Genomic DNA, 26881 nt, shown 5'->3' with positions numbered 1-26881 from the left:
CATTTCAAACATAAAAATAATTTAAGAAAGACACACTGCAACTGCAATTTTTTTCTTCAAATTTGTTCAATGTTAAAATCTGTTGGATTTTTTTAATGCTGAATTTTTGAACCAGAAACTGGTTCCAACTCCATGTGATGGCAAGATGCCGTAACTATAATTTCCTGTTTTATCTAGAAATCATAATTATGGCCATATGACCTGTGTTTTATGATACATTCCCATATGAATTGTAAAATCAGTTGGTTTTTGTTTTTTGGAAAATTTTTTATTTGCGAAGGGTTGAGGTTTTTGGAACCACAAAATGTACATGATCTTTATGGGACACCCTATGTATTAGAGAAAATTTCAAAATTTTTGGGGTTCGGCTGAATAGCCTCATAATCATCAAGGGTTCCACAACACCTTTTGTGTTGGAAACCCCTGTGTTAGAAAGTATAATACACAGATTAGTGGCATTGAAACTTAAACCTACATGGGTGGAACTTGAAAACAAAAAAATGTTGTAAGCTTATTGTCTGAGTAGGGGCTCGGGGATCCATGATGTTCTTAAGTCAGCCACCTCGTTGGGCAATTTGCCTGTTGTGGCGTTGTATTTGTATTTGTATGTACCATTAGAGATAGTGAGAAAGAAATGGAATCTATAGATGACAGATAATATTGTCATTGACCCAAAATCATTTTGTTATGTTAATAATGCTTGCAAGGCGAATTTGTTGATCCACTATTCATTGAAGGGTCTAGCGTTGAGGGCAACAAAAACATGTGTAAGGTATTCAATGACTTTTTACACCAGTTTTTAACCCTAGAATACTAACTAAAATAACAATGGCATGTTTACCAACTACATTTCTGAGATGTAGAGTTGGTTTTCTAAGGTTAAAAATGTTTCAAGTAGGGGTAGACCATGGGTTTAAAAAAGGGGTTAAGAAACTCAATCGAAAAATTGAAGATAAGGAAGTACTTCAGCTTCTTAGGAATTTATCTGCTAGCAAAGCACCGTGTCTGGATGACATTTATCCCATGGTCCATAGGGAATGTGCTAATGAGCTTTTCTACCAGTGCACAGATTTACAGGAGTAATGTTGCTGAGAGTATTGTTGCACAGGATTGGAAACTTGCTAACATAGTCCATATCTTTAAGAAGAGAATTCAGGAATCCATCTCAAACAATCGCTCAGTGAGTTTGACTATCTCCATCTGTAAAATACTGGAAACAATTATTAAAAGGCTAATAGTGAAATGGATGGAGGATATATAATAACATATTGGCAGAAAATCATATAGGGAAAGTCATGTGTAACCCACCTCCTTTGCTTCTATGATCATGTGAGTTGGGCAAAGACAAAAATGTTGATGTTGTTTATCTTGATTTACAGAAAGCATTTGATTGAGTCCTACTTGGTGAACTCTTGAACCGTTTACATCAGATTGGTATTGGGGGACAACTTGTTCAATTAGATAGAATTTTAATTGTGGGATAGGTCATAGTGGGTTATGGTGAATGAGGAATTTTCTGATTGTAAAATAGGCATTACAATTACAGGTAGAGTCCCTCAAGGAGGTTTCCTTGGTCTTACACTCTTTGCACATATTATCGATAGCAAATTTGCGGTTAACATTAAATTAATGGGTGCAGTAGAGAATCCAGATCAACTTAAATAAGATTCGTGTACACAAAGGATTCGATTCACGTATCTTTGGTTGTTTTGAATTCCCCCATGATAGACACATTCAAGAAGAAATATGATAAGCTGGTGAGAGTAATTGAGAAGCTATCCACATAATACAATTGAATAATCTACGTTAGATTTACCCAAAATTCCAAAACGAATCCATATTTGAATAAATGGCAACCACACACATATTATTATGAGAAAGTTATTGTAGTTTTTTTTAATTTATTGCTATTAAGTTGCTGTACTTGGGTTATGACAATCTTATAGGCTTTTTGTAATCATGTTGTCACAAAGTAACCGAGTCTACTTTGTGACAGCCGGTGCAAATTCGTAATACATATGCCCCAGGGCCATCTTAACATTATGCTCCCAGGACAAGTGATTTTTCTCAGCTGTATTTTTAACCTGTTTTGTTTCCCACACTCATGTTTTTTATTATACACTTGTGACATGTTCCATTGATTTAGAGGTGAATCGCCAATTTCCAGGTTTCAAACTGTGCTGACAACATCAAGATTAAAAAGGCAGGGTGTTGTGCAATTTCATTTTTCTGAATTTAGCTAACTGTAACCATTATAACATGCGTTATGTCATTAAAATAATCACAGAGCATGTACTTTAAAATTAGGGCACAGGAAATTTTTTTTGCATTCTTTAATTCATTCACATTTATAGGAAAAGTTATATTTTGAACACCCTATATAGTGTATATATTTATATATGAAGAGGATTTTAGTCAAACATTCACAATCTTCACAGAGGGTCAGGTTGCACCAAAACAAATCATAATTATTTAGGCAATGCAGGCTCAGAAACATCTTTATGCAGTAGATGACATTGTTTCATTTTCTCAAATGTATCGAAGAATGCACTGAACCAGATGCACTCAGGCTACCAAACAAATCCCATGTGCCAATGATGTCTAGCATGTGTTACAGCTCATGGTTGGAGCTTCAAAGATCTTCTGTAACCTCAAGGCATTTTGTGAGTGTCTTGTAACTAAAAAACGGTCGTTGTGTGGTAGAGTGGTCATAGTGACAGAGACTACGCGGGAATCTGATCCGAGTTTGAGCCCCACCGTCTCCACAGTGGTTGTCGGCTGAAGTTGGTTTTCTGTGGTTCCCAACTTCGAGGCACAAATGAAAACCGATCTTCCCATCAAAAAGTCTCGCCACAGAGAGCAACAGGCCTACAAACAGTACAAATATTCAGTCACTACACATCACTCACTTCACTTCTGAGATATAGATGGCAGCACTAAAAAATCATGCACAACACTAGATAAGCACTCAGACTGATAGGTATATACAATTCCAGCACAACTCACCACACAGTATATTGCTTATGGCGATAGACCTGAATTGTGCTCGGTTTGAAAAAATAGATAAATAAAAAACGTTTTTCACCATGCTGATCTTTCATTAATTGCTGCTCTTGCAGGTACACCAGTGCATGAAAATGTTGTTTTTGGCGACATTGCTACATGATTAACACAACAATGTCAAGTTGGAAATTGGAAACAATTTATCTCAGTACTATCTACCCCTCCGATCAATTTGTACATGCTTATCTGAAACACCCTGTGTATGAAATGGTATTTTAAGATAGTGATTATATAGAGCAATACAATCCATATATGTTGTACAAAATCAAACACTTTCAAGAATTTAAAAATATTCAATCTTATCCAAACACATACTGTTGTGAAATGTATTAGGAGTTTAAACCATTAGTCCTCCAAATAATTTTTTATAGACCACAATTGAAATTTTTTCTTGCATACCGTAAAAATTCATTTTGAATATGTAAATTTTTTTTCATACCTATCTAGTCAGAAATTTACATTGCTATCACAATGAGAAATAAAATTTTTATTTCAGATAAACCAAAAATTATTCTCAATTACTCATCTCACACCTGGCCTTCACCACGGCACCCTGTTGTTGCTGCTTGTGAAATTCTCAAAAAATTTCTATCTATTGTTCAAGGTATGTTTAATGTTTTAATGCAATTGATCTTGAAAAATAGTGACTTTTTGTTCATTTAGGGGTATGTGTATTATAGTGATTTACTCTTTAAGCAGCAATGATGAGATATCTCGCCTCCATAAAAGCCTTATATTTTAACATTGACAGGTCCAGATATTTTGTAAAGTTAATTTCTCAATGGAAAACTTTTCCCTATACCCCTTAATTTACACCTGCTGAAAATTGGAGGAAAGCCTACTTTATTACAAAGGATATGGCACTTTGAAGGGGGGGGGGGGGTTAGTGATTTCTGATTGCTGCTTAAAGGGTTAATGTAACATTAGTAGCATTTTATCACATTATAAGGATGTTTCAGATTGTTTGTCCATGGGATTATCTCTGCAACTGTTGACTTTTTGTACTTTCAAATTGTATACTTTGAACTACAAAAAGTTTTCAATTGACATGCGGTTTCTTAAAAAGTCATAATTTTTGTATGTATACAAAAGGTTGTGTATGTATAAAAAAAAAAAAAACTTTTTATGCAGTACCCATGTGCTAAAACTTTCAATTAGTGAAATGCCAAACTGGTTTGAAAAGTCATTTGTAAAAAATTCCATATTTTTAAATACAATATTTGAGATATTGAAGATGAAAAATTACAATGTTTTGCTGACTTATCTCTGTGTTTGCATGTTTGTATTGGCTTGAGAATCTCCACTTTTAGGAACTGTACACAAATGAAGTTACTTCCACTATTGGCTATTTTATTAATATTATTTTATTGCATATTTAAAAGATGTTTTTCATTCCTTAATGCTTCAGATACTTTTCATCCCTCTAGAAAAAATTTATAATAAAATAATTATTCAACCTTTTGAGAATCAAGAAGTCAAATAAAAAAAAAACGTTTTCTACATGTCTCTTCACCAGATAGAATCAAATTGCATGAAGCATTTCTGATTCCAACTTAAAACCATTGACAAGTGCAGATACAGAAGGGGGAGGGAGTTGATCATCCCTCCCAAGAGCTGCATAGTATGAGAAAAATCAGTCTTCTGTCCCATAAAATACAGCATTAATCTATATACAATAAACTGCCCCACCCAACACATAGCCTAAAGCAGTGTTTCCCAAACTTATTCAGCCCATCGCCCCCTTTTCAAAAACAAAATTTCTCATCGCCCCCCTCGAAGAGATGTTAAAAACCCACATATTAAAAAGTTGAAAGATGCAGTGGCGAATTTTCGATTTTTTTGCATAAATGTTTTCCTGAAACATTTCTAGTATAAAAAGGGTTAGAAATTCTAAAATAATTACAATTAAGAAAATTACAGTAAACTTCCTTGCAAAACAAAAAAAATTAAATTTGTGAATTATAAAATTATAAACATATGCATATAACACAAAACATATGCATTTAGTTGCATTTATTGTGGTCAAAGTAATATTCACATCACACAAAAAATATCTATTAATGCGCAAAACTACAATTGTTACTTAGTTTTAATAAAAATAATTTTATTATTAATAGATGTTTTCTAAGTGTCGCTTGGTTTTACTATGCAGTGTTCTCAAATCCTCACAATTGAATATCTGTAGGTGATTTTGATTTTTGTCGAAAGATTTGTGAGTGCATTGAAACGTCTCGCACATGAAAAATGTTCAGCTACATTAGAAACACTCAATAACGGACACTCATGGTAGGGCCGTCTTAAGAGCATCATGGACCCCCCCCCCCCCCCCCGTCAAGTGATTTTTCTGAGGCCCTACATGGGAACTTCTCAAAAAATTCAACTACTTCTCGTTTTTCTCAGCCCCTTCTTTTCTTCAGGAGCCCATGCGTTAAGATGGCACTGACTCACGGGACCGAAAATTTTTGCCGCTAACGAGGAGTGTCCGTTAATGGATAGCAAAATAATCAGTCTCAACGGGAGTCCGGAGTCTGTTGGCATAATTCAAAAAGTGTTTGAGAGGTGTCCTCACACTGGAGGTGTCCGCTAAAAACATGGAGTGTCCGTTACGGGAGATTCCTCTGTATATCCCCATAAATTCCAGGCACGGTATTTGCTTTTACAGAAAGAAAAATTAATAGCCGTCTTCAAATTTGAACGTCACACCATCTTTTAATGCTATTTCTGCCAATTTTTCTTGTAAATGTGATAATTGATATTGTTGGAGATTGAAAAGAAAAGTATCGAAAATTGGTTTTTTTTTTTATTCAGTACAGATTATTTATTTCATTGCAGATTGTAAGGATCTCTTGGGAATACATGATGATCAGAGAGGTTACATAAAAAAAATATATATTATTTTAATCTCCCTCTCCCCATTGTCAACTGCACCTTACAAATTCCTGAAACAATTTAAACTACATTTAACATGTGTTACGTACTCCTATGGAATCGCGTATCCAGAAATTTTATTTTATACAAAATTATTTGCACCAACGCATGTTGGAGTTGAGTGTTCTACTTTGACATGGAACACAAAATAAGGTTTTGATGATAAGTTCCAGTGATTGCATAAAACTTCATTAATGATAAAATTCAGCCAATCCTTATTATTCAAGTTCGAACAAAGCCACTTGCAACACGGTTTAATTAGAAATTATATATATATTTATTTAATATGGAATTGATGCAAACTACTCGGCGGTTTCGATTTTATAGTGACTGTCTTAGAAATATGCGCACATGGCTATCCAATTAGAATTAGTGTTGTTGTAACGCACTAAATACACAATCGTGTTCACACTCTCTGAAGCATGGGTCGGCAACCAAATTTACCTGGCAATCTACTGCTTTGACTTTTCCCCTTCGAAGTTTTAAAATTTGATCATTTTTGTCACCATGGTCATTTTCTGCACACGAGAGCTAATTAGACCGGGACCTACAATTTATCGCCGATTCCGAACGGCAGGCTTATTTTTTATACTCATCGAGAGGTTGGTGCGCTAACCCCTCGATGGGGGACTCCCTGCGGTAGTAATTTTTTGCTGCGGTCAAGTCACTGTTTTTTGTTGTCTCCCTGTGTCAGGGAAGTTTTTCTGACAAGGACGAACCAGGTATCGAACTCGCAAAACCTCTAAACATCCTTTGGTACTTTAGACGAGTATCTTATCGACCTGGGCTACCGTGCCCGTTTCAAAATTTAATCGTTAAAATAAATTCATTTTTGAAATTACCGATCTTGGGAGCTCGTGAGACATTAGTTGGTGTTTTTGGTTTGTTAACCAAGTAAATTCTGAAACGAACTCGAACGCGAGTATTTTTTGTTATATTACCTTATTTTTTCTGTCATGCTATTTCGGGTGAGAACGGTTCCTTAGGAGAAAATGAAGTTTCTCACCAAGGAAGATAATGAACGAATAAAAAAAAGAACACATCTGATATTTTATTTAGATAATTTCCTATACAAAACATTTTCTTGGGATTATATTCACTGGGTATACAAAATATTTGGACTCAAGTCACAGAGGCCATAATGCCTGCCTTGCCCAGGACCTCTTCGTGTCTAAGTCGGACTCCGGCTAGCTGCCATTTATTTTTCAAATCGCCAGAGTTACTGCGATATTATATAGGTCCATATTTTAAGAAAATGTAATTTTACATTATTTCAAGCGCAGGTCTCTCACTTCTTTCTTGATTAAAACCGACAAGCATCGGGGGACTACAAATTTACTCCTCTCCCTCTTTGGTTTCTTCTACATATAATTCTGAATGACAATCATTCTAAATATTTACCATTGTTTTATGAATATATCTGAAAGCTTGTTAGATTGCAATGAATTTCAACCCTTTCAGCTCAAACATATGAAAAGGAAAAAAATTCGGATGAAACCACGTTAATTAAACGTAAAAATACAATAAAAAATACTTTCAGAGAGATATGATTGATAATATAATTATATATCCTTAAGTAATACTATCAATATAGAGCGCAAAAAACCAACGATGTTCACTAAAAATACCCGGAAATTCATTGGTGTTTATTTCCGTGTATTTTTAACGAATATCGATGGTGTTTTGCGTTCTACATTGCTAAAAAGGTAATTTCATCATACTATTAATATACTACGATGCTTAAGAATGAGTCGATTTCGAATTGAGTGAAATCACTCTTGAAAGGTCGTATGACAATGCATCGTTTTCTTTCAAGGAAAAACACTACATATCACTGTAAAAAAAAAATTCAAGTCAAAAAAATAAATTTTAATAAATTTTCTACTAAACCGACACCATTGCGAGAAGAAATTTCTATCATCCGATGCTGAAGGAGCGTGTATCCCCCCCCCATATTCTTCGCAATATTCGAACGAGAAACGATGCTTGTTTGCGGAGATAGTACCAAAATTTCCCTTTTATCCTTATTGTCATAATCAGTGCGGTTACGGATAGCGCTCTTGATAAGCATTAATAGATAGTATAGGCACCGAAACCTAGGAGCTGAGGCCCTTTGGGCCCCCCTCCCTGCAATTAATTTCTAAAAATAAAATGCAATGCACGTTCTCTCTGTCCTGCGTACACGCTTGTCTCGTGTATACGGGACCACAAGCAACTTTATGCCTTTCCCCCTCCCAGTGGCGTCGGAGCCAGGGGTGCTGTGGGTGCTCGAGCACCCACGGAAGTTTGTAGAATGGGTCCGAGCACCCACAGAATTGATTCAAAAATCGAAATTTCCTACATGAATCTCAAGACGGGCACCCACAGGTTCGAAACACTTCCGACGCCCAGCCCCCTCCAATATTTTTTTTATGTCGGCGCCTCTGATAGATAGTACTGCCCAAGTGTTTTACATAAGTCATGAAAATCGGTCAATATAAGAGGATTTAGTAACATCAAAATTTTGATGAAAAAAAATACATTATTGTACTTACGGTGTGGATTCAACAAACATCTCTTCCGCATAACAGTCATTTCTTTTCGGACACCATCAAAATTACAAATAGAAACACAAAGGCCCCAAGAGGCAAATTGTCCAACGAGGTGGCTGAAGCTGATATGCATGTTTGAACCATGAAATGGAGGTGGTCCATCCTTCAGTACCGTCTTAACGCATGGGCCTACCCGGGCCTCACAAAAGTGAGATTTGGATGAAATTTTCTATAATTTACGTGGCAGAGCCTCAGAAAAACCACTTGGCCCGGGGGGCCCATGGTGCTCTTAAGATGGCCCTGCCATCCGTTGTGTAACAAACACTTTAGGTATGTGACTTTTTTGCACGAAAATTCAAGACTGCTCATCTGTAATTCATAATTTTGTACTTCCACACACGTTATCTTTGGGTTTAAGTAATTCATGAATGAATACATTACAAAAATTTTCTATTACGGCAGTTCCTCCAAGTGAGCATCTGGGTTCCTAGTGGTGTCGTGACGAGCTGTTGACCATTGATGTTTGCGTCTGTTCCCAAGCGGTTCTTTTATGAAAAAAAAAAACCAGAATGCAAAAAAGCCATAGCCGTAGGTGAATGAACAGGGATGCTAAAATCATGCCCCCACCTTGCCGCAGGGTCCCGAGGCTAGGCTCTTTGGTGGGCCACAATCTGTATTGAATTTATAAAAATAATAACGAGAATCGTCTCGGGGCCCTTAAACCAGAACACCGATACCAGCTGCACTTTTTTGGGGGACGATAGCTCCAATAATGAATAGTCATTAGCAAAACCAGTCATTCCCAGATGGTGTTGAAATCTGCGACAGAAGGCTTTATTGATCAATTACAGCAGATGAAACAAGTACAACTACTGTGTGCAAATATTAGTTTTTTTTTTGCCCATAGGCACGGATATTTACGAAGGCTTTCTTCGGAAAAGGATCCCAGTTTTCGAAAACTTATTTTTTCCTCTCGTCCTCCCATCGCCCCCTTATCGTCAAATAGGCTTATTGACTGTTTTTTCAAGTTTTATAAAAGAACTTTTATGTAATTTTCGTGTAATTCTGGCCTTTTATCCACACCTGGTCACAAGAAACGCAAATGAAAAGATAGTTTTGTTGTGAAACAACTTGAATGGAAAGGCATTATCATTAAAATTATTGAATAGTGAAACTATTATTCTTTTTTAGGCACAGTTGAATTTAGTTTACATTTTCACAATTTGTGAACCATAGCCTTAATCATTGGAGATAAATTTGCAAATAACGTCTTAAAGCCAGTTCTACAGTTCACTAATTGGAAGCTTGAGGACACTTGGATTGTATAAAGAGTTAATTTTTCAAAGTTAGTTGTATTTATAACTGAATTAGACATTTATATACACTCAGTGGGCAAAAAATTAGGAACACCTCTCACTCAAACTTCGACTCATCTGTGCAGCACATGCGCTGAGGTAATAAACTAGATTTGCTGATAAAAATCTTTCTTCTGTTCAGAAGCACCAGTTAGCATTGCAATTTGCCTGTTCAAGAGATTTGAGTGATTTTGAACGTGACATGACTGTGGGTGCCAGAGGGGCGGTTCCAGTGTCTCTGAAGCCGCTAACCTTCCCTTGCTTTTCTCATACAACAGTATCTTGAGTCTTCAAAGAATGGCAGCTAAGCCAAAAACCTTTGAGCAGAAAGCAAAATAATGGGCAGAAATTGTTTGTGAATGAAAGAGATGCCAGGCGACTGACATGCATTGTGTGCAGCAACAAAAGAGCTATGACCCAACAAATTGCAGCGCAATATAACTCAGGATCATCTCAAAGCATATCCGTAAGTTCCATGGTTTAAACTAGATAAAAAATTACTTTCGCAAAAAGCAAAAATTGCAGAAAAGCTTTAGCAAAATGGTAGTGATTGATGGTTGGATGTCTACTCGTTTCATACCTCCTATACACATTTTTGCAAAAGTTGCTACTACATCTTTTGCATTCTAAGATTTTCTTTTGCATTTTGTGAAAAATGTGATCATAGCTTAAACCCTGGTAAGTCCTGCAAGACAGATTTTAAAACAAATTGGTTTTAATAGCCAGTGACCAACAAGAGTCCCTTTGATTTTGCCGCAAAACTGCAGAAAATGACACTCGTGGGCTAGAGAATGCCGAAATTGGTCACTTGATGAATGGAAAAAGGTTATCTGGTCTGACGAGGCAAGATTTCTTGTCCATGATGTTGATAGCAGGATCCATGTGTGGTGCAAGCAGCAAAAAGCCATGGATCTGGCATGCCACATGACAACTGTTCAAGCGGGTAATGGCGGAATTATGGTTTTGGGAGCATTTTTTTGGTATACTCTTTCAATAGTATATTCCAATTTAATTTAAAAGAAATGATTCTGAGAGAGAGAGAGATGCTTATCTTCAATTCAGTATTCATATAAATCGTTGCAAAGCAATTTCCTGGTAGAATGATTTTATTTTTCCTCCCTGATGGTCCACAACTCTGATCTACCATCATTTATCTGCCACATATTCTCACACCCGAATATGGGAGCTATCTCAGATTTGTGTTGGTGAAACTTAACAGTGTGCTTGTGTGTATGTTCAGCATTTAATGTGTTTTTTGCTCAGTATGTGGTGTCACCTATCCTCCAAATTGCTAATGTGTGGATCTGAAATTTAATGTATGCATATTTGTTTTGTAGGTCTGTGTGATCGTCGTAGTAACAGAGCTTTTTCTCAAAGGGATAGCCAACTTTGGAAAACCGTATTTAGCCAATAACCACTGTGCAATTGCGGTTTCCAAACCCAGATTTTTGCCAAAGACGAAATCCAAGGTGGGCCCCATGTCCCCCCCCCCCAAGAAGATCAAAAACTAAAACTAAATTTAAATATTTTTGTATAAAACCAAAATTTTAAAAAGAAATATATTCTTATACTATCTGTTAATTTAAAATTCTTTTTGAATGTTAGTGACCCAAAATTTTTGTTGAAGGAATTGTTGTGCCTCTTCAAAAGCCAATGTTGTACCCCTGATTTTTGTGATGCACAACGGTGATGACTGCATATAGCGGCCAGACGACAAAACTGGGAATATTCAAGGTCGAGTTTTACAGATTCTGTAAAAAACTACAGATTTTTTTCTCCCTCAATGATCTCGGAAATTTTTTTACAATTTGAATAAGCACTCCAATCTTTTACAATTTTTGCAAAAATGTGCATCCGTAATCTTGTAGGAATGAAGCAAATTCACATCATATAGACGCTGTCTTTGAATACTACTACTAAACCAGACATGCACTTTGTCCATTCCTCTGCGGAACTCCTAACGAATTGGTACCTCTTTGAATACCGGTAGATAGCTATGAAAGTACTGTAGTTTCCGGTATGTAACCAGCAAGGGGAAAAATCTTCTCTGAATTTGAAAATTCAGTATGCGGCACCTCATTCAGGGACTTGACTAGATCTAGGTGATCTTATTCTTCAACAACTCCAAGGTTTTGTCAGTACAATACAGTAAAATACTTCATTTGTACTTCAAAGTAGTAAAACTATTTTTCAATGTTGCATGATCAGGGCCAGATATCTGCATGGGCAACATGGGCCCCATGTTTTAAGGGGACCCCCAAATTTAACTAAAACTTTTATAAACTTTATTGGGTAAAATTTTCGAAAATCAAATAATTTTCCCTAAGTCAATTTATACTGTTTCCAAAGTGCCCATTATTAGCAAACCCTATTAAATGTCAATTTATTATCATACCAATCAGTGATAGACTTCACATGCACCTATTGAAATATTAACTCCACGACAAAAATATGTTTCAATGTGTCACAGTCTTTTGCTCACTTTCACATCTTTTTGACCGTAAATTAATTTATGAAATGGTGACAAGAAAGTTTTTGATCTACATAAAATTCTGAAATCTCTGTGAAGATTCTGTATATTTGCAATGCAAAACTTTGTGCATCTGATCTTGCAAACACTTTTTCTGACAAACTGCAACAATTTTCTTCCTTAGTTCAGGTTGGTGACACAATGGCACAAATGTTAAATAATGCTAGAGGTTTAGAAGATGTTAAGACAGCATTGAATCATCATTGACAACATCATCAATATCGAACTCTGCTAGAGAAAGATCATTCTTATTAAAAAGGATAAAATTATTATTTTGTGCATTCAAGTCTTTTACATGAAAAACTATGTTTAGCTTTATTGTGTATTACAGATGAGATAACTCAACTTAGGTTTTCATGACATTATCAATGATTTTGCTCATGAGTGAAAAAATAATAATTTATTGCAAGAGATATTTCATGGCAAATTTTACATTAAATTTCTTATTTAAAATAGTGCACATTCTTTTTTGATGTGTTTACAAACAACACTGTACTTGCTAATGCACCGAACCTCTTTTGACGACAGTCGAGGTGGCCACCAATACCTCTTTTGCCCAGGACCCCATTAAATTGAAGTCGGGTTCTGTGCACAATCATGATAGACAGTAGAAATATGGAAAAAAGTTAGGGAGATATTCTTCTCTGTACTAGTTTTCTTGGAACTAGGGAAGAACACATCCTGTAGGAAACGTGAAACTAATTTTTATATGTCCTTTTCCAAAATTCCAGGTAATTTACATGCTATAACATGTTAGTGCCACCTCTGATCTGAATAATCTGGAAAAAATGAGTTCAATTGAAATTTTTGTTTGTTGCTGAAACCCTATAACCATATCAAGTCCTGTATTTGAAGAAATAACACATTTTTTGTGTTGTTTCTTAAAATCAATTGCACACTCCCTCAATGATGAAGGAATATTTATCCTTGTTAAAGTATGACAAAATTACAGAAAACCTCCACAGAATTATAAGGCTACAACAGGAGAGTTCTTATCAAAGGTAGTGGTGAAATGGCCAAATCGCTCCCACTATTTATTGTTGGGAAGTAGAGAAAATCTAGATCTTGAGTACTATACTATGCCCAGCCAAATTGAAATCACAGACAATGCAAATAATTAATTTCATAAACTGAAATTTTATAACTCTCTCTGCTATGTGTGCCATCAATGTTTTCGGCCAAATGAATTTTTTGCACACATTGAAAAGCTTTCTAACATGTATACAATGTTTGAGATTTCACTGCTGTGCATAATTTTTTCATTTCAAACATACAATATTTTTGCAAGTTTCTCAATGGTATTTTACTTCAACTTTGACAGGGAACTTGCAAGTGAAAATGAATCAACAAATTAAGAGTGCTAAAATCACAGTCAAAACTTCTTTTCTAGCAACAAAATTCAAATACAAAATCAAAAGCCACAACAGACAAATTGCCCAACAAGGGGGAAAAAAAAATCAATGTAAAAAGAAATTACCATTTGTCATGCAACAAACCATTTTGTCCAAATTTACAAGAAAAAGTTTTATTCCAAAAATGTGTCCCAGAAATTGAATAGATGCTATTTTAAGGGGAAAAAATCACGTTGAATTTTTTCATTTCATTCTGAGTGACCACTTTCCATTGTTCCAGGTAGTTTGAAATTCCTGCCATTCTAGTGTTAAAAGCAACAGAATTTCAATACTATTAACATTTTGCATAACAAAATACATTTATTTCCTCATCATATCAAGATTTTCGCTATTATGATTGGGTTCTACTGCATATAAAACAGATTCAGCAACATAACCAATTTTTGAAAGTTGAACAGTTTATCCCCTACCTTATTCATATAGAAATGCCAAGATATATCATCTCTGCTCCACATAGATAATAGGTAAAGGTAGCAATGGAAATAATTTCACCAGAGCTGTATAGTTACTGATATTCTTATAAAAATAGTAATAAATTTTCTTATTTTGTACTGTTATGATTTCTTGTTTATTTTTAATTATCATTGACAGATGTCACAATAGTCAAAGATGCTCCAGCTATTTTTTTCTCAGAAAGTTTCTTGTCACTGGTGAAGCATCCTGGTCTTCCTTCTTGGCTTCATGAGTGTTCAGAATTAGCATATGTTGATTTAACATTGTTGAAGAATTCAGATGAAAAGTTTGCTTTCTTCATTAATGTTACCAATATTGCATGGATGCATGCATTATTAATGGCAGCTGATGCTAAAGTAAGTGAAAAATGTATCCCCAATTGTGTTTATTTTTTTACAAAATATATTTGCACTTATTTGTGACAAAAAAAAATTGTGCATGAAGAAGGAGTTGTGGTAATTATTTTAAAATGTGGCATGCTTTCATGTCTCAAGCAGATATGCAAATTATTAGAAATTGGATGGGATTAGAGAGATGAATAGGCTTGACACCAGAAGGCATAAGAGGGCTTACTTTGTTAGCACATTCAAAGGCTATGCGGTTTCTTGTCTGTAGCTTACCTTTTGTGTAGTTTTATGTTTGATCACTAGACATGCCTTTATCATTATTGCCAGATTTTGATGCACGTGGAAGAGAATTCACCCAGTTAACTGAATTTGAAAGGAGCCATGTCATGAGAATGAGAGCAGCTAAATATTCCCATCTACAAATTTTTCAATCTATAGGACATTTTAACCAGACTTATCAAACAGCATTATTAAAATGGAAATTGTAGACCATAGTTTTTCAAGAAGTCTCTCTAAATTTTTATAACTTTTTTGAAAATATAATTTTCATTGAGACCTACAATGCAGTGTCAATCATTTATAGATGATAGGAAGAGGTCAACGTTTTAAAAAAATGAAAATATTTGGAAATATTTCAAATAAAAATTTTTTTGGTCATGATAGAAACATAATTTTCAAAGTGCTTTTTAGAATTGGCAATTCATTGTGTAAATTGTTCAATTAAGTATCATCATTCAACACTAGAATGTCTGACTTGTGGTGCACCCCTGGAATCACTACTAATAAACCATACATTCCCTTTGTAAACATTCTTCTAAAAATTTGCAATGAATCTGTTCATGTCAAAAAGTTTTTGTATGTATATACGTGTGTGTGTCCCTAATTTATTTTTGGTGTGTGTGTCCCTAATTTATTTTTGGTGTGTGTGTCCCTAATTTATTTTTGGTGTGTGTGTCCCTAATTTATTTTTGGTGTGTGTGTCCCTAATTTATTTTTGGTGTGTGTGTCCCTAATTTATTTTTGTTGTGTGTGTATGTCGTGTTTAAAAGGTTCTGCTGTCTGTCCTCCAGATTGAAAGTGAAAGCAGTAGATTCCTGAAATTTTGTGTTTTCTTAATATTGTGTTGCTAGACTGAATGCTGTCTGTAGAGCTACTTTTTTAATGGGGGACTGGCTCACGTTTGCACCTTGATGTTGGAAAACCACAGACAAACCAACTTCAGCTGACCACAACTGTAACTATACAGTGCGATCATACTCTAAGAACACCAAACAGACAAAAAGTTGTGCATAGATCATTACTTATTTCAATATTTTTGTTTAAAAAAATTATGATGCACATTTATTATACAAATTAAAGAATAGATCGCAGAGTGTCATCATATATATTCTCACTGGTTTTTTTTTTCAATTGAAGTACACTGGAGTGAGGGAAGTTCTGAGGTAAATAAAATCCAATATGATCTGTGAAATTCAGTTAGCATCTGGGAACGGTCCCTGACAGAGTTTTGATTTTTTTATACTTACTCTATATACCAGTAAAAAGGTGCTTAGTGCTTTAGCTGTTCGAAGAAGGTCGCAAGGAGATTTTATTTGGAGAAGTTAGGTTTTGTGATCACATTGCTACCTGTTGTACTCTTTCTATTTCAACTGTTTCTGAAAGAGTGAATTAGCCTAATATCAATATTTCTGTGTCAAGTTCATCCTTTTTTATTATTAAATTTTCTTTTTAATATAATTATGATATTTTTTTTAGAAAAAGTAGGAAAATTAAGGGGATTCTACTTTTCCCATGTTTTTGGCTAGGGAAAGTAAAACCCAATAAATTTACACTTATCATGTAAAGTAAAACTTTGGTTAACAAGTAATTCAGTTAATGAACAAAAACTTTTAACAAATTTTGATTTGATTAATGAGAGATGATTCACATTATAAGAAAAAATTTGTGCTTTGTTTATTTAGTTTCATGTGATCACAACCAAGCCACTGATTTTTCGCTTTCACCCACCCATATATGATGGAAAATTGTGGGCAATATTTTCCCCTACTGGCTCCAGTCAGCATGCCTCCCTCACAAAATTAACACACGTGCGATCACGGCTGTTTTATGATACAAAACTAGAGATAGCATTGTAACCACATGTATGGGCTTAAAACATTTTTGTATTCTGTGTCCAAGTGTAGTGACTGTCATTTTAGTACCTGTGCTGCAACAATAGTCATCATGACAAGAAGGTTGAGAAAAAATGTGGTCAAAAGATGATTACTCGGGAACTTTAGAAGACAATCATCCTAAATCAAGAGCAAAGTATGGAAGTAGCGGACATCAAAAATTTCTACTAGAGGTCTACATCTACGATTTGCACAATATTAAAGAAGAAATAAGAGAGCTAAATACAGCAGAAAGCAGGTGGATGGGAATGGCATTCAAGAAGCAGTGAAGGCATGTCCAGAGTTAACCACTGCTGAACTGATAGATCTCCATTGCATGTAACAACAAGAGCTTATGGACAGAAACTCTTCTGATAATGAGAGAAATGAAGATGATTTCGTGGGCGGAGATACGGGGGGGGGGCAATGCCCCCCCCCCAGCATCAAAGGTGGAGTAGACTGATCTAATGTGTATATGTATATATGAATTGACATCATCATCATCGTGCCCCCCAGCAATAATGACCGTGCCCCCCCAGACTTCCAAGTCTATCTCCACCTATGAACGATTCCCTAATTTTAAATGCGATTAGAAAGACATTCAGAATGTAGGAATCTGTCTTAATTTTTGTAGAAAACAATCACCCAAATAAAGCTGTATCAATGCAAGCAATGAATCTGTCTGACGACAATGTGATTTCCCATTTTCGAGCAATCTTAAAAAGGAGGCAAAGACAAGTGTCATGGGTCATGGGATATGTTCTTTTCAAAGTCACACAAAAAGAATAGTGTACTGATATCAGTGAGTCCATAAGTCATCCTAAATGATAATCCTTCTTTCTTGTCATTTAGAGTAAGTTTTTGTTATTTTTTTATGTTTGTTTATGTCATTATTGCATTATTTATTATAATATTAATTGTAGTGTATTACTTATAATGTTAATTGCGCTGTACCTACTTGCATTGACTTTATCAACTGTGGTACGAAACCTAAGAATGTTGAGTGTTGAGGAATAACGAAACAATAGATATAGTGCCAAAAACCATTTCAGTAATAAAAGTTGTTAGTGGGTTCTTGTCAAACTCACAAATTAAAAGTCAGTAAAGGTGTTTGATGACTAACTAACCAAAGTTAAGACTCACCTGGAAGCAAAATTTGGAAGAATTGCTACTAAATCTACCTTTCAATGACCCAACATTTAAGACAAAAGTGTTATTAGAAGTGATGAAGTTCTGACATTTCTATCACCTTTCAAGTTTGACAGTCTGAGAAAGTGGCATATTTTCAAGATTTTTTGTTGATTTCCCTATTGTAAATGCAAGGTTGATTTCGCACTAATAAAATGAGGGGTCCACTTACCCGCTTGTGTTCCTTATAGCTCAATAATTTCTGTTAAAAATTATATGACTTACAATACAAATAACATTCCCCTACATTATACAGCATGGTGCATCACTCCGGGGACACAAAATTTTTGAATGTTAGAGTCTAGTCTGTTTCCGGCATGCTGGGAAAAGTGAGGTTCAACAAAGACCACAGAATAAATTCAAAAGACTAAATTCAATATAAAAATTCAATATAAAAATTCAATATGAAAATTCAATATAAAAATTCAATATAAAAATATTTTTTATATTCAATATAAAAAAGAATAAATTCAATATAAAAAAGAATAAATTCAATATAAAAAAGAATAAATTCAATATAAAAAAAGAATAAATTCAATATAAGTTCACTAAAAAAAAAATAACTGGTGCTGCTCGGGTTTTATATAGATATGCTCTCCATATAATGGGAGCATAAAAGAACTGACAAAAACCATTGTAAAGGGATAAACATGTCTTAAAAACATTGTTTGGGAACCATGGCAACCAAAGTAAACATTACAAAAGTCATTGTTGAGACTTGCAAACCATTGTTGCCCAGCAGTTTTTTTTTGCATTTCGGTCATTTGCCTAGTAAAGTAGCATTTACTTATAAATCTAATTTAATTACCCATCAACCTAATACGAAATGCTGTATAAATATTTCACATGTTTTTGCCTGTTCAGATATTAAGAAAATTTTTGTCTCTTTTGTATTACAACAAAAAAATTTTCTGTGCAATTCTTGAATTTTTGCTTTACTTATTCCAATTTTGAACATACCGTCAAGAAATACAAAAATTCTTCTCGGTCTCTTCTTATGTTTCCATTAAACTCATCTAATTGATTTAAACGAATAATATGCTTAACACCTGACATTTTTTTGTAAATTATGATTTGTTGTGGGAAAAGCAAAAAAATTTTTGAACTATCTGAATGTAGTCAAAAACAAAAAGAATCCCGAAATGTAGAGAGCTGATAAGGTTAAAATCAGTCGATTCAATCGGTTCTTGCAATCTAGATATTTAAGAATTATTTTGGAATCTTTGACTTGAATTTTTGAGCATGCTGATTCCCCTGGCTGTTTCCTGACATGCTGGCTAATTCAGGGGAATACAGTATATTTTGACGATGCGCAATGTAAACTAAAACGGGACAAATTTCGTATCAGAGATGGAAGGGAATAACTTGTAAGAAGTGATCATCAGTTTTGCATTATTAAATGAGAAAGCAAAAAAAAGTGATACTTTCATCCAAATTTATTGGAAGGGAAGTAATCTGTTTTTTTATAAAGATGGTCCAAAGGAGAAAAACTTTTCGTGTAGATTACATAATTGATTTGTGAAAAGAACTAGAATATACATAGTTAGAGCATTCGTTCACTTTATTAATTCAATGATATTATATATGCGTTTTAGTAATGGTCACTATCACATATAAATGGTTCCGATATTCAAAAAGACGAATTATGTTCAATTATATTGTCCAGTGAGTTTGACTAGTTCTGTCTCAAACATTGGGGAAGTTATTACTAACCATTTTATGTACAGGCTTTTGGATGATTTGTAGTTTGAACCAGCAGAGATAAATCTAAAAAATAGTATTATTGTTAACATATGGAAAATGAAGGGGAAAATGTTGCAAGGAGCAGGTTTTTCATTCTTTCTCTCTCTCTCAGCCGCTCCTTCCATATGTATGTAACACTTTTTTTTTACTCGTCAAACCATTGTGAGGGAAAAGAGAAAAAAAATAAGAAGATAATGCTGAGTTGAAGGAAAAGAAAAAAACAATTCATGTTTACAGGGTCAGTAATGAAGAGTCTTGAAAAAAGGGAGAGAGAGAGCATTAATGTGTGTGTTTCTTCCTTGCACAAATATACGAGATAATTTGCTCCTGTATGTTAAGGGGTTTTCCATGTACTTAAAGTGAGTTGGACACTCACCCTGTTTCCCAGGTTTAAACCTTGGTATTTATCATGTTTTGACGATGAAAATTTTTTTTGGTATTTACTGTGTTTACCATTTTCGGTCTTCAACTGGCAAATTGGATGAAAGAGAATAATGTATTGCTAGAAAAGCAGCATGGGTTCAGGAAGGGGAAGTTGTGTCTAATCAATCTCTTTTGTTTCTATGATTGTGTGACTAAGGCTTTGGTTGAAGGCAAAAATGTTTATGCTGTCTATCTGAATTTCCAAAATACATTTGATCAGGTTCATCATGGTATACTCTTGAAGCGTTTACCTGAGTTTGGGATTAGGGGCAACTTGTTGAATTGGATAGAATAATGTTTGCAAGATTACTCACAGCGGGTTATGTGGGCAGTAAATTATTTTATCTGACAGGTTTCACAGGGGGAGTCTTTTCAAAAAAAGTGTCCTTGGTCTCAAAGGCATACACAGGGGTTGCGCAGGAAGCTTGTGTCCCCTTCCTCAAGTGGACCAAAAATTAGAAAAAAAATTCAATATTTCGGTGAAAATAATTGAAATATATTGAAAGAAAATACCCTTTATGTGCTATATTAACCAATTTCTGTTCATTTAAATGCTTTTTTGGAGGGTGGTAACTCAAAATTTCTCGGGAAGAAAATTTTGGTGCCCCTCCCCAGGCCTTTTGTGCCCTCCAAAGGTTGATCCTGCATATGTCCCTGCTTGATCCCATATGTTTTGAACTTTTTATTGATAAACTTGATCAGAGTATTGATAGGATTCTAAGTAAATTTGCAGATGATTTGAAACTGAGCGGTGTAGCTGGGAATCCAAGAAATAAGGAGCTGCTCCAGACTGATTCAAACATGATTTCAGCATGGAAAAATGAATGGAGAATGACTTTCAATGGTGACAAATGCATGGTTTCTCATTTTGGTTCGAACAACTCAAGTTTCAAATAAAAATCTTTCATTTGAAAAATGATAAACTGAAAGCATTCAATTGTGTGATAAACTGAAAGCCTTCAATTGTGTGATAAACTGAAAGCATTCAATTGTGTGATAAACTGAAAGCATTCAATTGTGTGATAAACTGAAAGCATTCAATTGTGTGATAAACTGAAAGCATTCAAATGATAAACTGAAAGCATTCAAATGAGATAAACTAAAAGTATTCAAATGATAAATTGAAATTGATTAAATTACAAACTGAATATTTTTTAAATTTAACCTTTTGTCTAAAATTATTATTTTTTAGCAAATTAGCATAAATTTATACTTTACTTTCTGCTGCGTAAAATAAATTTCTCGCCATTGGTTAATTTTGTATTTAAATGAACTACAAATTTTTGTTTTTAATCACATAGTTGCATGGTTATTGCATTTCTCAATTTTTTTTTACCTTTTCAGTGTTCTAAATTTTGCTCTGAATGGAAAACAGAACATTTGTCGCCAGTGATCTCTCCATTTTTGTTGGAGCGTATTATGTGGCAAAAACTATGTGGATATTCAATTGGCCAACTTGGAACTATAAGGTTAGACAGAAGTTATAATTTTAATTTATTTCTCCGAATTATATACAATCTAAATATTATAATTTCTCCTAAGGGGCCATTCAAGTATTACGTCATCATCGATGGGAGGGAGGGAATTTCTGATTTGCTGACTTTTGATGACAAGGGGGGGGGGGTTTGGATAACGCTTACGTCATCAACCACCCTTTATGAAAATATGAGTTAGGATTCAGCGGGGCAGAGCTGATGATGAAATTTTGCTGACAAGGGGTGGGGGGTCAAAAATGGCTAAACATTTGCTTACGTAATACTTGAACAGCCCCTAATTATACTCGATCCAAATATGATAATTTCCCCCAAACTATTCACAATCCAGATATTATGATTTTACCAAATTCTACACATTCATTCACTTTTTTTAAACTATTTTCAGCCTTTTTGATCTACGGTATTACATTCTTCATTCGAATTTCTCTCTTCCAAAGCATTTGGATCTTCCACCATACAATGTTTTCTTACGTAAGTAAGCAAAGATTTTCACATTTATTAAAAAGTGTTGTTTTTTTAAGTAAGAAATATAAACAGATTTATAAATTATTTACTATTATTTCTTAAAAATATAGCTTTAATCTAAATTTTTAAAAAATTAAAGAACATGTATGGATTGCTGCATTGTAAAATAATAATGCTGGTAAGACAACCATACAGCACATTGCTACCGTGGGAAGTTTCAACCAAACCTTTGGCATACCAACCTCTTGGTGAGAGACAAGAAAAGACGGCAGTTTCTAATTGACTATAAACTGGAGGTTCCGGTCTAATTAACATCCATGTTTAGAAAATGACTGGTATGACAAAAATGCTAAAATAAAAACATAATCCAATTTCTTATTTGCATCTGCATATTTTACCATTATATAGGGCCAATAATTATAAATAAGCAGGATCCACAAAATGAAAATTCTAAGTTATTTCTCTCACTGACATTTTTAATAGTCATACTCCATGCCATTCTATGAACTCAATTATCATAACCTTCTGAAAGAGGGGCTGGGTTAAAATGATTTTCAAATATCATACAGAACCAGTAAAAGTATTTTTTCATTTAATATGCTATAGGACCTCTTTATTCTTAAAACTCCAAAACTCCAAAAAAAAAATTCCTTTTAATTCAGAGACTTCTGTACTAAATCAATGCATTTCACCTGTCTCAAAACATTTTCTTTAAAAAGTTAGCCCAGGTTGATAAGATACTCGCCTAATGTACCAAAGGATGTTTGGAGGTGTCGCGAGTTTGATACCTGGCTAGAGTCCTTGTCAGAAACTTTCCTGACACACAGATACAATAGAAATGGCAACATGACCACATAAAAAGATTGCTACCTCAGGGAGTCCCACATCAAGGGGTTAGCGCACCAACCTCTCAGTGAGTATAAAAAAAAAGGCTGCCTTTTTGAATCATTAATAAATTGTAGGTCCCAGTCTAATCAGCCCTCGTGAGCAGGAAACAGGGGCGTCGGAAGTGTTTCGAACTTGTGGGTGCTCGTCTTGAGTCCCATGTAGGAAATTTCGATTTCTGAATCAATTCTGTGGGTGCTCGGACCCGTTTTACAAACTTCCGTGGGTGCTCGAGCACCCACAGCACCCCCGGCTCCGACGCCACTGGCAGGAAATGACCACCGTGATTCAACAAAAATGATCAAATGACAACCAAGTAAAGCTATAGTAAAGTTTGTTATTCCCTGTGGTACCTTTTCAACAATAAATTAATAACTGAGAAACATTTGTGTTTGTAATCCGTCTAAAACGAATACAAAAAAACAACTTCAAGAGAGTGATAAAACTTTGAAAACTTATTCATCCTTCATCCCAGTATTGGTGGATGAATTTTTATCCAATGCAGAGAAACAGAATTTTGAACAGTGAACTCTCATGATTTTTCTGAGACCATGGAAAGATGTTTTTTTTTGTGCGAGTGAGCGAGATATATATACACTCATTGCCATAAAAATTTGCTCACCAAGAAATAATTGTGGGATCGAAACGGAAGTTGGCCTGAAGGTACATGTCGGGCAGATATGCAAATGATTAGAAAATGCAGCGTGATTGCGCATTGCGTAATGCCACTAGAGGGCGTTGAACTTCGTTCTCCTTGGAGTATAAAACAGGAAAGCAGAGCTTGCTGGAGTGTATTTAATCGTTTGCAAAGGAAATGCTAAGGTAGACATGCTGTTACGCCGCTGTCAAAGACCATATGAGCAGTTGTCAGAGTTTGATAGGGGAAGAATCATCGGGATGATGGAAGCTGAGTGGTCAGCTCGGCGAGTAGCTCGTCAACTAGGCCGTTCTGATTTTACTGTGAGGAGGTGTTGGGACCAGTGGACAGAAGAGACGTCATTTACACGGCGACCAGGTTCAGGATGCCCTCGACAGACCAGTCGTCGAGAAGACCGTCACATCATCCGAAGCGCACGCGTAGAGCCAACTGCCTTATTGGTCGCTATCCAGACACGGGCAGCAGCTTCACTACGGGCTCCTGTATCTTCCTGAACCATCGCAAGGTGCCTGGCTGAAGGACATCTGGTATCGCGGTGCCCATTACGTGTGCTGCCAATGACACCCACCCACCAACGCCTCCGTTTGGAGTGGTGTCGAGCACTACAGGATTGGACTGCAACGGAATGGAACCAGGTCGTCTTCAGCGACAAATCGAGATTCAACTTGAGCAGTGATGACAATCGTGTTCGTGTGTGGAGGCCCCGTGGTGAACGCTTCAATCCTGCCTTCGCTTTACAGTGACACACCGCTCCCACAGCTGGTGTCATGGTATGGGGTGCCATTGCTTACGATACACGGTCACCCATAATATTGATCCATGGCACAATGACAGCCCAGCGGTACGTCCTTAACATCCTTCAGCCACATGTGGTGCCACTCATGGCAGGGCTCCCAGGAGCCATTTTTCAACAAGACAATGCTAGGCCACACACAGCAAGGATATCACAAGACTTCCTCCGCCACATTACCACCCTTCCCTGGCCTGCTCTATCCCCAGATTTGTCACCAATCGAGCATATCTGGGATCATTTGGGACGGCAAGTTGGACACCCTACGAGGTTGGTCGAACTAGAGGCGCATTTACAGCAACTGTGGGACGAGATGTCTCAGGACATCATACGGAACTTGTATGCCTCAATGCCCGCTCGTATCGCATCGTGCATTCGCGCTAGAGGGGGTCCAACAGAGTACAAAACTTCTGTTCATCTGTACTTTTTTCTGCAATAAATGATCCTTTTTCTTGGATTTTCTAATCACTTACTTATATCAACGTAGTACTTACATGTGTAAAATTTCGTTTCATTGTGACGACTTCTTCTGGGTGTGCAAATTTTTATGGCAATGAGTGTATATATGATTTGTTTTCTTTACCAATACTTGCTGAAATACTGAAGCAGAATAATACTACTTTAGTAGGTATACTAAGAAATGATCATGGAAAGAAATTTCACATGAAATTCATCAGTGATCCCCCCCCTATTTGAAACACATTTGCTGCATTTACACATAAAGCAGGGCCGGAATCTTGAATCCTGTGAACTATGCGGTTGCAGGAGGCACCAATGGAAGGGGGTGATTTTTTAGGGTTTGATTCAAAGGTGAATATTTTAAGAGAAAATATTACTATACAACACAGTAATAAGGACAACAAATGTAAAATCTTTGCGTATTGACGATGACGATATAACATGGGTCCATTTGGTGCCAAACGTGGTGAACTGAGCTGAGAGCGATAGACAATAGGATGGACACTCCCTTCCCTACAAATATAGACTCGCCCATCTACTGGTGGACTGGCACTTTTGCCACGGCCACAATCGCTCTTCGCTAGGGTTTCTATCATGGGATACAGCATCTAAAATATTCCCGAGTTTTTTCCGGGAATCTTGCTGCCTTTCCTGGGATCTTGTAGCAAATGAGCCATTGTTGCTAGCTGAACATAGTTATTTCAACTGAAAATAATTTTCAGGTGTCTATATTATTTTAAGGCATACCGGGTACATTTTCAGGCTATTGATACTGCCGTAATCTTTGAAAGAAACATAAATTCATGTCGGTCATGTGTAAACATGCAGGTTACTCATTATTAATTGTTGTATCCTTCGGGTGTATTGTTACTCCAGAAGGTGTTACGTTTCTATGGCACCTAGACAGGGTTTTTTTTAGGAAAGTACAGGGAAAAAACGATGGATAATTGAAGGATCATAGAAAAAAAGGTGTATAGATTGGCCAAAAACTTACTCTAAATACACTATTGACAAAAGATTGGGCAGAGAAACATCTGTATTCATATATATATATAAGAAATTCTTCTGTAGATTTCCGAATATAAATGGGTAGAAATATAGTTGAAAGACAGTCAAGCCTCACTATCCTGAGGTACTATTCTAAGAAAATTTATGATGCTGTGCATGATGCATCCCAAGATCAAAAAACTGATGCTTTTGACAGAACACTGCTTTGGGAATTGCTCAAAATCTGCAGAGTTTCAAGTTCCTTTGCTGTGTAGTCACCTATCATGAGATACTGTTTAAAATAAACATAGTTAGTAAAATGTTACAGAAAGTCATCTGTGATCTACAAAGTTCAATGAATCTCATCAAAAGTGTTCAAGGGTTTCTTGAAAACATGAGGTCAGATGTTTGAGTCAATGGTGTTGTTACAGAGGCAACCTTGCTTGCCGTCAAAGAAGTTTGCCCAAGGAACATAAAAAAGTAGTTCTCTTATGAAAGTGAGGATTAGCATATTGGACCTGGGAAGAGATCTTTCAGACTAAACCTTTTTTAATTGTGCTTGACAAAATGATCACATCACTGAAAAAAAGGTTCCAATTTATGGAAAATCACAGCAAATGTTTCAAATTTCTGTATCAAATAGACAATCTGCAAACATAAGATGAAGAGGATTTAAAGAAAGCATGTTTGAATCTTGAAATTGTATTGAGTGATGAAGAGGAACTTGACAGTGATGGAAATAGCAACCCTTATCTTTCTTCACAAAAATGGTTATGTGGATTAATTTCCAAACATTTTACTGCTTACTCTTCCAATGTCAGTGGCCAATGGCAAAACTAGTTTTTAACATTTAAAATTAATAGACTTATTTAAGATCAACTATAAGTCAGGAATGATTGAATAGGCTAGCCTTGATGTCCATTAAAAATGACATTCTCACTGAAATAGATACGGATGCAATAATAAGGGATTTTGCCAAACTGAAGGCTAAAAAAGTCTCTTTATAACATGAATGTTG

At 35.5% G+C, this 26881-nt stretch overlaps 1 protein-coding gene across 3 annotated transcripts in view; it reads left to right on the top strand.

Moving 5' to 3' along the window:
• Window positions 1-26881, top strand: part of Sptz (zinc finger FYVE-type containing 26 spastizin) — a 273621-nt gene that overhangs the window by 81907 nt on the left and 164833 nt on the right. For all 3 annotated transcript variants that reach the window (XM_089246450.1, XM_089246451.1, XM_089246452.1), the window contains exons 16-19: window positions 3560-3667; window positions 14411-14628; window positions 21468-21592; window positions 22005-22090. In XM_089246450.1, the coding sequence (XP_089102576.1) occupies window positions 3560-3667; window positions 14411-14628; window positions 21468-21592; window positions 22005-22090 (537 nt within the window). The remainder of the gene's footprint in view (window positions 1-3559; window positions 3668-14410; window positions 14629-21467; window positions 21593-22004; window positions 22091-26881) is intronic.

This window comes from Pholcus phalangioides, unplaced genomic scaffold, assembly GCF_987345545.1.
Source record: "Pholcus phalangioides strain wild (caught in Gottingen) unplaced genomic scaffold, Ppha-v1.0 ptg000017l_1, whole genome shotgun sequence".
NCBI classification, from domain to species: domain Eukaryota; kingdom Metazoa; phylum Arthropoda; class Arachnida; order Araneae; family Pholcidae; genus Pholcus; species Pholcus phalangioides.
This window is presented reverse-complemented; position numbering and strand designations above follow the sequence as displayed.